The sequence below is a fragment of the Amblyraja radiata genome, chromosome 2, assembly GCF_010909765.2.
Source record: "Amblyraja radiata isolate CabotCenter1 chromosome 2, sAmbRad1.1.pri, whole genome shotgun sequence".
Classification (NCBI taxonomy): domain Eukaryota; kingdom Metazoa; phylum Chordata; class Chondrichthyes; order Rajiformes; family Rajidae; genus Amblyraja; species Amblyraja radiata.
The window spans coordinates 11,735,698-11,748,713 of NC_045957.1; the positions used below are offsets into that span (position 1 = coordinate 11,735,698).

The 13,016-nt window shown below is 45.8% G+C and overlaps 1 protein-coding gene and 1 long non-coding RNA gene across 2 annotated transcripts in view; one reads left to right on the plus strand and one right to left on the minus strand.

Annotated features, from left to right (window-relative positions):
- Positions 1-243: 243 nt before the first annotated feature.
- Positions 244-13,016, plus strand: part of ccny (cyclin Y) — a 207,154-nt gene continuing 194,381 nt past the window's right edge. The window contains exon 1 of the mRNA XM_033042142.1: positions 244-1,322. Coding sequence (XP_032898033.1) covers positions 1,172-1,322 — 151 coding nt within the window. The 5' untranslated portion in view covers positions 244-1,171. The remainder of the gene's footprint in view (positions 1,323-13,016) is intronic.
- Positions 6,051-6,644, minus strand: LOC116986520. The gene is made up of 2 exons (XR_004415505.1): positions 6,527-6,644; positions 6,051-6,476 (listed from the first exon to the last, which is right to left on the minus strand). It is a non-coding gene; the product is annotated as an uncharacterized LOC116986520 (long non-coding RNA).

Here is a 13,016-nt window from a genome sequence, read left to right on the forward strand (position 1 = left end):
GCAGAACCTGGTTGTCCCGCTCTTCATGCTGCGGTACCTCCTCCCAGAGTTAAGATAGCATCAACAAAGACAAAAAAGCTTTTCACCTTACCTCGGTACACGTGACGATAAACTAAAAACTGAAACTAGGCACGCTGGTTAGAAACTGCACTTATTCTGGGTTAAAGATAGATACAAAAACGCTGGAGTAACTCAGTGGGACTGGCGGTGTCTCTGGAGAGAAGGAGTGGGTGACGTTTCGGGTCGAGACCCTTCTTCAGACTGGGAAAGGAGAGATATAGCTGGTGAGTGGAGTGGGGGTATTTCTACGTGGTCCCTTCTGTGGCTGACTAGTCGAAGACATGGGGAGAGAGGAAAACTGGAGACTTGCAACATCATCGTGTGAGACATTCTGAGACAGGGGGGGAGCTTTTCCAAACTGAAAGCAAGGGGAGTAGGTCTTGCCAGGAGGCTCTGCTCTGCTCGGCTCTGGCCACGGGGGGGAGAATGCTGTAACATTGATTCCCATCTCCTGGGCTGGTTACTCTGTTGCATTTTTGTAGTCGCTACCCCTTGAACCGGAACTCCTCGACTCGATTGGTTACACTGCACTGCTGTTACACTGTGTCTGCCTTCGGAAGATAAGTCACCATTTCAGACACCAGCTTCCCAGGGATGTCAAAGGCTCCAGCTGAAAATCGTAGGGTTTATTTTTAAAAGGGAAAAAAAACCCAAAAAAACCCCAAAACGCTTCAATCGAAGGATGCTGCTTATTGGCAGATGACTTTTGATGGGCATATTTTGTTATATTTTTTTGGAGGAAAAAAAATGACTTGGCTGTGGGAAATGTGGATGGAGAGGGAGACGAGAGGCTAGACTCCTTCGGGGTCAGTCAGTCTGATAAGAGCGAAGGGAGAGATCGCACCGGCTTCTTTCAGATGGATGTGCAGTGCTGGCTGCGGCCGGACGAGGGTGTATCTCAGATCGGACACTGATTTTTTTTCCCCTCTCTCTTCCCCACACCCACCCTTCCTCGTCCCCCTTGAATTTTGATTTTTGTTGTGTGTGTGTGTGTGTGGTGGGAGAGGCAAAGGCAAACCCATTGCACCCCCCCTTGTTGGTTGGGTGCGAGAGCTTCATTCAAGCCGAAGGGAGGGAGAGGGAGGGAGGATTGATTTAAGCAGCAGGGAAGATGGGGAACACCACTTCTTGCTGCGTCTCGTCCAGCCCCAAGCTGCGGAGGAACCACGCTCGGCTGGAGACCTACCGCACCGACACCGACATCAGCCGGGAGGACACGGGCTGCAACTTGCAACACATCAGCGACCGGGAGGCGGTGGACGGTACGTTTGTCGCTCGCTGCTCCTCGCCCCCCGGGGCCTCCCTTCCCTTCCCTTCCCTTTAAGTCCTGCACCGGTCTGCGAGCTGAACATGTCTGCGGCCCCATACATAGCTGGAGGGGGAAAGCCTGTGTGTGTGTCCCTTGTCCTTCGGTGCTTCAAGTTTTGCATTGTCTCACCCAGAGTCTAATGCTTACACCTCGCTGTCTGGGTGGGAGAAAGGAGGTGAACGCACTCGTGTAAACTGCTGTACGTGTTTTAATAGTATTTTGTGTTGATGTTGTGTGGCTTGGAGTTCAGCTGCGGTTGAGCAGGAGGAACCTGGTCTGGTACTGCTCGGAGTGAGTCTAAAGTGGGTTTGGGTGGGGGGGACAGAAGAGAGTTAGGGCAAGCTGATCAAACACGTCTCCTGCTGGACTGGACTGGACTGGATGTGAGAGGAGTGGGTAAAGCAAGATCCCGCTTGCTCCGACACAGCCTCTGCTCGGCTGAGACGGGTCTCCATCGCTTTTGATTATCTTGCAGACGCTGCGGGGGTTGTTGTGCAGTTGTGAACGTGAGCAATTCCCATCCCCTCCCGGCTCCGGCTCACCTTTTGCAGGTGGTTGTGCGCCTTGCAACTGGTGAGAACATGCCAAAGGCTGCCCTTTGCAGTGGAGAGGGAAGGTGGCACTGGCGGCCGAGTTTGTTGGTAAATAGCGCCCCGTTGTTGCAACTGTTCCAGGTTATCTGGATGGATCCGTGTCTGAGAAAAAGTGTTTGAAGCCGCAGTGTGTGTATGTAGCACTTTCAAAACGAAATAACGATAGATCCAGCGAGCATCCTCAGTCTGAAGAAGGGTTTCGACCCGAAACGTCACCCATTCCTTCTCTCCAGAGATGCTGCCTGTCCTGCTGAGTTACTCCAGCATTTTGTGTCTGTCTGAGATTGGCATATTTGCAATGTTCTCCTGAATTAGCGCTTGGTTGGAGACTCACCTTATGGGTCTCTAACGTTTCAGGGGTCGAGACCCTTCTTCAGACTGGTTTAGAGATAAGGGAAACGAGAGATATAGGCGATGGTATAGCGAGATAAAGAACAATGAATGAAAGATATGCAAAAAAAGTAACGCTGATAAAGGGAACAGGCCATTGTTAGCTGTTTGTTCGGTGAAAACGAGAAGCTGGTGCGACTTGGGTGGGGGAGGGATAGAGAGAGAGGGAATGCCAGGGCTACCTGCTGTTAGAGAAATCAATATTCATATAACTGGGCAGTAAGGTGCTAAAGATTCCCGTTTAACGACACAATCTAGATTGTTTCTTATTGTACAGGACTTTGGGCAGAATTACATGTTTTGCTGTGGGGGAATAGCAGTTTGCAAACACCACCCGTAATCTACTGCTATTGGGACATTGAGTCAGCACTTTCTGTTCTTCTTGTTACTTGAATCCCTAAATAGAATTCATGGTAGACAAAAATGCTGGAGAAACTCAGCGGTCAGGCAGCATCTATGGAGCGAAGGAATAGCTCCATAGATGACCTATTCCATCGCTCCATAGAAGCTGCCTCACCCGCTGAGTTTCTCCAGCATTTTTGTCTACCTTCGATTTTTCCAGCATCAACAGTTTCTTCTTAAATAAAAAAATAGAATTCATGTTGTCTTATGATTGAAAATACCGATCCCGTGGCATTTTGCAACCAAGTCGTTACATTGAAGTCTAGTGTTCTTGCCATGTTGGGTGGTAAAGTTCACATGGCATTAAATAAAGGGGAGGGGATGAACATTCCTAAACAGAAGATGGGCACAAAATGCTGGAGTAACTCAACGGGACAGGTAGCATCTCTGGAGAGAACGAATGGGTGACGTTTCGGGTCGAGACCCTTTTTCAGACCATCTCGATCGGAAACGTCACCCATTCCTTCTCTCCAGAGATGCTGCCTGTCCCGCTAGGTTACCCCAGCATTTTGTGTCTGTCTTCGGTTTAAACCAGCATCTGCAGTTTCTTCCTAAACATTCCTAAAGACTTGTCAAGCGATGGTGCTTTCTTAGCCTTTATTAGCCGTTTTGCTTGCAAGTATCCCTTCATTCTCCAATCCAATAATTACAATGAATGAACATTTATGACTGAGAAGGCCACTAGGCCCATTGTGTGTTTCTCAGACAAGAAACAAGCTCTACTCAAGAAGGTTTAAACTTGATCGGCAGGCAGGAAGTTGATAGAAAAGTCAATAGCAGCAAGTTCAATAGGATAGGCAGGACCTTGGCAGGAAGTGTGGAAAGACTGTTGGATGAGAGACCTGACCCACTGGCAGAGCAGATGAACTCAGGGTGTGGATTAAACAGATTGAGGAACATATTTGAGAAGGAAATCAGGAAGGGAGAAAAAGGAGGCTTGATGGCTCCTGCAGATAAGATTAAGGAGAATTCAAAGAGATTTTATAAATAGATTAAGGGAAAATGGGTAACAAGAGACAGAATAGGGCTGCTCAGAAACCAAAGCGGTCATCTCTGTGTGGAGCTGCAGGAGAAGGGCAAGGTCCTTAATGAATATTTCTCCTTTGCTTTTATTCAGAAACCAAAGCGGTCATCTCTGTGTGGAGCTGCAGGAGAAGGGCAAGGTCCTTAATGAATATTTCTCCTTTGCTTTTATTGCGGAGAAAGACATGAAGACAAGGGAACTTCAAGTTCAAGTGTACGTGAGTTTATTGTCATGTGTCCCTGATAGGACAATGAAATTCTTGCTTTGCTTCAGCACAACAGAACATAGTAGGCATTGACTACAACACATGAATAAATAAACTGATAAAGTGCAAATAACAGATAATGGGTTATTAATGTTCAGAGTTTTGTCCGAGCAAGGTTTAATAGCCTGATGGCTGTGGGGAAGTAGCTATTCCTGAACCTGGTTGTTGCAGTCTTCAGGCTCCTGTACCTTCTACCTGAAGGTAGCAGGGAGATGAGTGTGTGGCCAGGATGGTGTGGGTCTTTGATGATACTGCCAGCCTTTTTGAAGCAGCGACTGCGATAAATCCCCTCGATTGAAGGAAGGTCAGAGCTTGGGAAAGTTAATGACGATGTCTTAAGAATGTTCTGTATTACGGTCAATGAGGCGCTGGATGTCCTTAGATATATCTCCAGAACCTGCTCGGGTATATCAGGTTCTGATTCATGCATATTCAGAGTCTGAAGAAGGGTCTCGACCCGAAACATCACCCATTCCTTCTCTCCAGAGATACTGCCTGTCCCGCTGAGTTACACCAGCATTTTGTGTCTACCAGGTATATCGGGTATATCCAAATACTGTGGGAAGCTAGCCATGAAATTACAGGCGCCATGGGGCACTAATGAATCGTAGTTAGGTGCTGGAAAACTGGAGTGTGGCTCATGTTGTTCCTCTAAGAAAAACCTGGGAACTATAGACGAGTGAGCCTGACATCTGTGGCAGGAAAGTCACTGGGGTGGATTCCGAGATAAAATATCCGTGCATTTGGAAAGACGGGGTTGATTTGCGATAGTCAGCATGGTTTTGTGCTTGGGCGATCACGATTGAGCTTTGCGAAGATGCAACCAAGAAGGTTGATGAGAGTAGGGCCTTGCATGGGGTCTACCTGGATTTCAGCTAGGCCTTTGATGATGTTCTGCATGTTAGGCAGCTCATGAAGGATAGATCATATGGGATCCAAGGAGAGCTAGCTAACTGGATACAGAATTGGCTTCATGGTAGGAAACAGAACATTTGGTGGAGACTGTTTTGTGGACTGGAGGCCTGTGCTGAGCATGTACGTCGCGTTTGGTTCAGGGCCCCTTGTTGTTTGTTATCTGCAGCAACAAATTGATTGAGAATATACAAGGCATGATTAGTAAGTTTTTGTAGGAAAGAACTGCAGATGCTGGTTTAAATCGAAGATAGACACTAAAAGCTGGAGTAACTCAGCGGGTCAGGCAGCATCTCTGGAGAGAAGGGATGGGTGACGTTTCGGGTCGAGGCCCGAAGCGTCACCTATTCCTATTCTCCAGAGATGCTGTCCGACCCGTTGAGTTACTCCAGCTTTTTGTGTCTATCTATGATTAGTAAGTTTGCAGATGACACTAAAATAGGTGGTATGGTAGATGTTTATTAAGAATTACAGGGGGATCTATATCAACTGGATCAGTGGGCCGAGGAATGCCAAATTAAGTTTAATTCGGATACGTGTGAGGTGTTGAATTTTGGGATGTCAAATGACGACAGGACCTTCACTGTGATTGGTATTGCCTGGGGAGTGTGGTAGAGCAGTGGGATCTGAGAGTACAAGTTCCTGAAAATTATATCACAGGTAGACAGGGTGGTGGAGGCATTTGACATGCTGGCCTTCATATAAGTCAGGGAACCTGAATATAGAAGTTAATGATTTATACTCCAATTGTGTAGGACATTGAGGCTGTGCTTGGGATATTGTGCTTAGTTTTGGTCACCCTGCTATGGGAAAGATATTATTAAACTAGAAAGGGTGTAGGGAAGATATTTGAGGACTTTGTTACAATTTGGGAGCCTGAGGTATAATGGGAGGTTGGGCAGGTTGGAACTTTATTCCTTGGAATTCAGCAGACTGAGGGGTCATCGTATTGAGGTGGATGAAATGAGGGGAGTGGATAAGGTGAATGTACAGTGTCTTTTTCCCAGAGAAGGCAACTCAAGAACTCAAGGTCATATGTTTAGGGTGAGAGGAGAAACATTTAATAGGAACCCAAGGGACAAATTAATCACATAGAGGGTAGTGGGTATATGGAACGAGCTGACAGAGGAAGTATTTGAGGGAGGTACAATAACATTGAAGAGAGACTTTGATAGGTAGAGAAGGTTTGGGTGGGTGTTGACCAGATGCGGGCAAATGGGACTGGCTTGGATGAGGCATGTAGATCAGGAGGGGCTAGTTGAGCTGAAGGGCCTGTTTCTGCCTCGAACTCTGACTCTAAAGAGCTATCTCTCTCGTTCAGTCTTAAGCCTGCAGTCATGCAGAACATGGTACTTCAAGTATTCATTCAACTACTCCTTAAGTGAGTTTTATTTCTCTCTCTCTCATATTTCATCAGAGAGTTCCAGACATAAGGTGTTGTAAACCAAAGGATTTAAGTTACAGGGCAAGAGGTTTAGAGTGGCGGAGGAAACAAAATATCACCTAGTGGGTGTTTATAATCTGTAATGCACCATCTGAATGATGGAGGCAAGAACTCTTGCAACGTTTACCAAGTATCGTGAAGAGCACATGGTCCACAATAGCAACGACTATAGACCAATTACTGGCAAATGGGATTAGTACAGGTAGACACTTAATTGTTAGCATCGGATGTGTTGGACTAAGGGGCCTGTTTCTGTGCTTTGTGACTATGACTATTTCGGGTGAAAAGTATTTTTCTTTCCCTCCCCTTTAAAGTTCCCAGGTTTTTCTTTGCAGGTTTTTCTTGGAAGTATAACATTGGCACCTAACCTGTGTCTAGTGCCGATCAAGATGCCTCTTTCAAGCCAGTCCCGAGCAATGAAAGGCCTGGATAGAGTGTGTGTGGAGAGGACGTTTCCACTCGTGGGAGAGTCTGGGACCAGAGGGCACAGCCTCGGAATAAAGGGATGTACCTTTGGAAAGGAGTTGAGATGGAATCTCTTTAGCCAGAGGGTGGTTGATGAATCTGTAGAATTAATTGCCATATGTAGCTCTAGAGACCAAGTCTTTGGGCATCTTTAAAGCAGAGATGGATAGGTTCTTGATTAGTAAGGATGACAAATGTTATAGGGATAAGGTAGAAGAATAGGGTTGAGAGGGATAGATAGATCAGCCATGATTGAATGGCAGTGGAGACCCAATGGGCCGAATGAATAATTCTGCTCTTATGTCTGATGAAGTCAAGAACTTTCATCTTTAATAGATTTAGTTTAAATCTATCCCGCTGGATTAATCAACATGGATAAATGTAAATAAACTCAATGGCCATGTCCATTCCTATTCCGCGTGTAGGAAACATCAGATGAAGTGGTGAGTTTACACATTTATGTGTATAACCATGCTGGATAGTTGGACTATCATTGTCCACCATCCTTTAGAGAAAGCTCATACATGACTGTCTCTTTGAAAACTGTCCCATCTCCAAACTGCCTCTGCAGTATTGTGTTGTGGATTCACAAGGTTACCATTGCAATCTTGAAAACATCCAGCTATTCTGCTCAGCTATTGTGGTGAAATGGTTCGAATCAAGAACGCAAATTACATACGAAGCAACTGCATTTGTGATTAAGTATTTTCCCCCCTCTCCCATTGAACTCGACCTGTCTGCATACTATAGCAGAGTTCCCCGCACTGCCAACTGCTCCCCTGCTGGTACTGAATTGTTTGTCATGCATTCTCTTGTTCCCACAATGTTATCTCTGAGAACTTTCATCCCTTGAATTTCTCATTAATTCGGTTAATATTGCACGATCTCACCCTTGCCTGTGATGGTCCACTGCTGAAACATCAGCCCACATTGATGTTACCTCTGCACAGGATTGTTGCACCATTATCCTGCTGGGCTTGTATCTCTCACTTTCCAACCCACCCCACTTCATCTCCCCCCCCCCCCGCCCCCCTCGAAATCTTTAAACAAGCTGTGGCTTCACCTCTGGGGCCATTATTTTAAACTTTGCCTCGCATATTTTCTCTTCACCATCTTCCCCTGGGTTATGTTTTAGCTTCTGGCCATTCGAAACAAGGAACCGCAGATGTTGGTTGATACCACCACAGAAAGACACAAAGTGCGCGAGTAACTCAGCGGTTGAGGCAGCATCACTGGAGACAAAGGATGAGTGGCATTTCGGGTCGCGACCCTACTTCAGACTTCTTCGCAACATCACCCATCCTTTTCTTCCAAAGATGCCGCTTGACCCGTTGATTTACTCCGGCACTTTGTGTCTATCTTTAGCTTCTGGCCTGGTTGACTCAGTTTTTAATTGTTTTCATGCTAAATATACCACGTGACTGCAAGGTCAGGATCACTTGTGGAAGAGACTGAGCTGAGAAGTGTGGATAAGGCAGCTGACTAAGCGAGGCCCTTGGTGACACGGTGCATTAGTAGTGTGACCATGTTAAGGTTCAGAACTTCAGTGGCAGGCCAATTCTCTCTAACTTTCATTCTGCACTTTTTCTGAACAACTTTTTGCCCCACAGTGAACAGAAAGGAATCTGCTATGTACTCTGTGCCATAGTAAGTAAGGAAAAAATGCTTGACCAGTATTTAAAAGGCAGTGCTTAAAGGCTACACCTTTTGAATTAAAGGATGAAAATACCCTCGACATTTTCAAAGTAAAGTTGAGTTCCTCAGCACATGAATCAGACTATGGTGTGGTTTCCTGCCATGGTCAAACTCTCTTGCAAAACTTATTTAGAGATGAAGATTTAAAATGAAAATGGTGATTTGATTTACTGCTGATGATTATAATGAAGGGCTTTTTTTCTGTGTAGTTTTCTAATCCTTAAGCAAAAGCAGGGATTTAATCATGATACATGGATGAGCAAATTAATCTGGTAAATTGGCAGATCATATGCTGATGAAGCCGAATGTGCTTTTTATGTTCAACGTAGCTCTCTGTTTCTTATTTGTAAGGATTGCAAACGTGAGCATTTTCTGGTGGATAATAACTTTTGCGACCTGTCATCAGACGAAGCATGAAGCCAGGAATATCCTGGGGGGCAAAAATATCCTATGGTTCTTCATCCCAATCCTGACCATTCCTTCCTTGCCTTTCTACTTCTGCTGCCACCCTCCCACGAAATAACCATTGTGAGGTGGTCACAGATTCATTTTTGAAACTGGAGAACATCTATTCAGCCATGTATTCCTTGATTTCCTTAAGGGCCTGTCCCACTTACGTGTCCTTGGCACGCAAATTACGCGACCTCGTGGTCGCGTTGAGGCGTACGGGCATCGTATGGCCGCGCTGGGCCGGTCCTACTTAGAAGCGCAGAGGGGTATGTAGTTATGCGCGACATCGCACGGGGCTCCAAAATTTTTGTAGTGAACGAAATCTTCGTGCGCCAACGGCCTGTCGTGTAACTGACGGCCAAAGACCCTGGCGCGACGCAACGTCCCACCTTCAACAGCAGCAGAAACAGGCAAACGATCGCCGAGCTTGGCCTGGGGCTCACGGCCGTTGCGGTCCGGATCCGCCCCCACTTCGACTCCCAGAGCGGGGCCAAAAAAATTGAAGATAGACACAAATTGCTGGAGTAACTCAGCGGCACCGGCATCCTCTCTGGAGAGAAGCAATAGGTGACGTTTCGGGTCAAGACCCTTCTTTTCAGACTGAAGATGAGTCTCGACACGAAACATCACCCATTGCTTGTCTCCAGAGATGCTGCCGGTCCCACTGAGTTACTCCAGCTTTGTGTCCATCTTCAAATGACATCATGTGCTCCAGACGGCTGTGCGTACGCATGTAATCGCGCCCGACCTTCGCGGGACCGTCGCGACTCAACGTGACCATGAGGTCGCGTAATTTGCGTGCCAAGGCCATGTAAGTGGAACAGACCCTTTACTCACTAAACTAAACTTTCTCACAAGTCTCTCTGCTCAGATACAAGACACTTCCCTAATTCCTCTCCTTTCTTCTTCCCGGCCCCCATCCCCACATCAATCTGAAGAAGGGTCTCGACCTGAAACGTCACCTATTCCTTTGCTCCATGGATGCTGCCTCACCCGCTGAGTTTCTCCAGCATTTTTGTCTACCTTCGATTTTCCCAGCATCTGCAGTTCTTTCTTGAACGTAATTCCTCTCCAGTCTTTTTCAAATGTTATTTTCACTACTTATTGCCCAACTTTTGCTGGCTTCCTATTTAATGAGATCGTCTTTGGTCCTCTATTCCAAATTCCCATTATTCACCCATCTCGCTTTTTGAACAGAAATCATCCCTGACCTTTGGCTTTGCCAGCTACCATTATCCACTTTAGCTTCTCTTTCCTTTCCAAACTCCTTGAATTTAACGAGGAATCCAATATCTTTGCCTGTCATTCCGATAGCTAAGTTTTGAACCTTTCCATTTGGGGTTTTGCCTTTCACGTTGCAACTAAACCGCACGAACCAAAGTCACAAATTACCGTTTCATTCCTACGTGATGCTAATTCTTGCAGTCGATTCCATGAGTAGCTCTCGTTTCGCTGTCTGTACGGAGTCTGTACGTTCTCCCCGTGACCTGCGAGGGTTTTCTCCGAGATCTTCGGTTTCCTCCCGCGCGCGCTCCAAAGACGTCCAGGTTTATAGATTAATTGGTTTGGTAAATGTAAAAATTGTCCCTGGTGGGTATAGGATAGTGTTAATGTGCGGGGATCGCTGGTCGGCGCGGACCCGGTGGGCCAAAAGGGCCTGTTTCCGCGCTGTATCTCTAAACTAAACTAAACTGAAGGTGTTCAAGAAGGAACTGCAGATGCTGGAAAATCGAAGATAGACAAAAGTGCTGGAGAAACTCAGCGGGTGAGGCAGCATCTATGGAACGAAGGAAATAGGCACCGTTTCGAGCCAAAATCCTTCTTCAGTGATTTGGGAGGGGGGGGGGGGGGGGGCTGGAAGAAGAAAAAGGAAAACTGAATGGGTACTGATTGGGGATGATCAGTCATGATCACATTGAATGGCGGTGCTGGCTCGAAGGGCCGAATGGCCTACTCCTGCACTTATAGTCTATTGTCTATGAACTAAACTAGTACCTGTCTAACTTTGTCCAGATTGACGGTCCTTTCACAAGTCATCAACCATTTGTATTCACAGCAACACCACCATTACCCTTTTCTGTTCAACACTGTGTCAATGTGTTTGTAAGCCCAAAGGGTCCATCATTGGTGTGTCCAACTCTTCATTGATGTGTGCCATTTGACCACTGTGGCTCCAAGCAGGCACTTTGGCTTCCGAGTGCATTTTGATAGGTCATTCTGCCTCACCACCACTATCACCACTGCATTTTTTGATCTCCTGATGTTGTTAAACAGTGCAACACCAGTCTTGGATACGGTGCCAGAGGAATGCCACTCAGAATGCTACTCAGCTCAGCAACAAATATGGATGAAAATTAACTTTAAAAAAAAAAACCTTATTCAGAAAAGAAAACATATACAAAACAAAAACTGCGCAAACACCCTTCCTTCATCCTTGGTGTCTATATATTGAATAGCATCATATTTAGTAGTGTTTGAACCTATCATTAAACAAAGCACCCTTGCCACTCGTATGGCCTTTTAGAATGATATCCCTTCCCTTGATTTAGAGGTGTCCCCATCAGACACTGTTCTTCAATCCCTAGACTGTGGTCCTCCCCTGCAGAAGCTCCAGCACATGCTCCTGCAGTCTGTAATGGGCTGGTTGGCAACATTCCCTGCTGGACATATCGCTGTGCTGGGAGTCCAACAGGTTTTCGGCAAGCCAAAGATTGCCTTTCATTGAATTTGATGGTTTTTCAGCAGCATTTGATGCCCATCTCTGAATGTGTCCCTGGGAGCATCCAGTGAATCAGAGAGTCCTGTTTGGGATTAAACTGTAACCAGGACCCTGGCATCATTCTCCAGACCCTCCTTGGAAGCCCACACTCTGCGCAGAGATGGGCAACCGTCTCCTCTCCATAACAGCTGTCCTGAGAGCAGTGCACATTGTAGCATGACTCTGGTCATGACTCCAATGCTCTGACTGGGTCGGTCCCTCTTACCTCTGTCTGAGCGAGATCTTGGTGCTTGGTGGTGGGTTCTGCCGATGGACAATAAAAGCTCTGGTCTTGTTGATGCATAGATATTGAACAAATTTTAGAAACCACTCTGGTAATTCCCCTCCTAAACTGCTCATCCCTTTTTTTTATGACAGTCATTCAACCCTATTTTTAGGTTCAAGCTCGTGCTGTTGCAGTTTTGTTTATTGTCACACGTACCGAGGTACAGTGAAAAGCTTTGCGGCATGTTTATCAATGTATATGTAATCTTTATATATGTGTGACAATGAACTAAACTGTTAACAGCACGAGCTTGAACCTAAAAATAAGTTCCTGTGCCACACATTGGGATAACTTGCTGAGTCGAGGGTGCTTTGTCGAGGGAAGTATGATTGAATTTAGCCAGTGTATTGTTTTAAATCTCCCATTGGCCTGCTTCTACTCAATAGGCAGTCATCTAGGTTGTTACTGACCCTTTCTAAGCTAAAGAAAGAGCAAACCTTTTGACTAGAAGTTACAGTTTGCAGTACACTTGCACAGTAACGAAAGTACCAACATATGTGTTAGCCTGGAGTGCAATAATAACATCTATCGCTGACGTTTACTTTCCGCTGAACACCATTCCACATTTTAAGTTGCATAAGCTCAATTCCACACAGGTTGCCAAAATGTGCGGGGGGAGTCATGAAACCAAACAGAAGTGTGTAATTTGAGCTTGCGGTATAGCAAGCAGAGCAATCTGGTTAGAAAATCCGCAAGCACTGGTACCTGAACAGCTCACTACAAATTAATATAAATAGATGAAATTTGATTTTAAGTTTCAACTTAGTGTGAGCCTGTTAGATGGTACACTGGTTTTGTGTTAAGGTGGCAAATCTACCATTCCATCTATACTAAGAGCCACCATTTGTGGATGCATTAGGCTTTTTCAGTGCATTGATGTAGATTATTAATATGCTGTGTATGACATAAGGTAGCAAATATCTCCAAGGTTAAAGTACCCCTGTAAACAATATTTCTGTTATA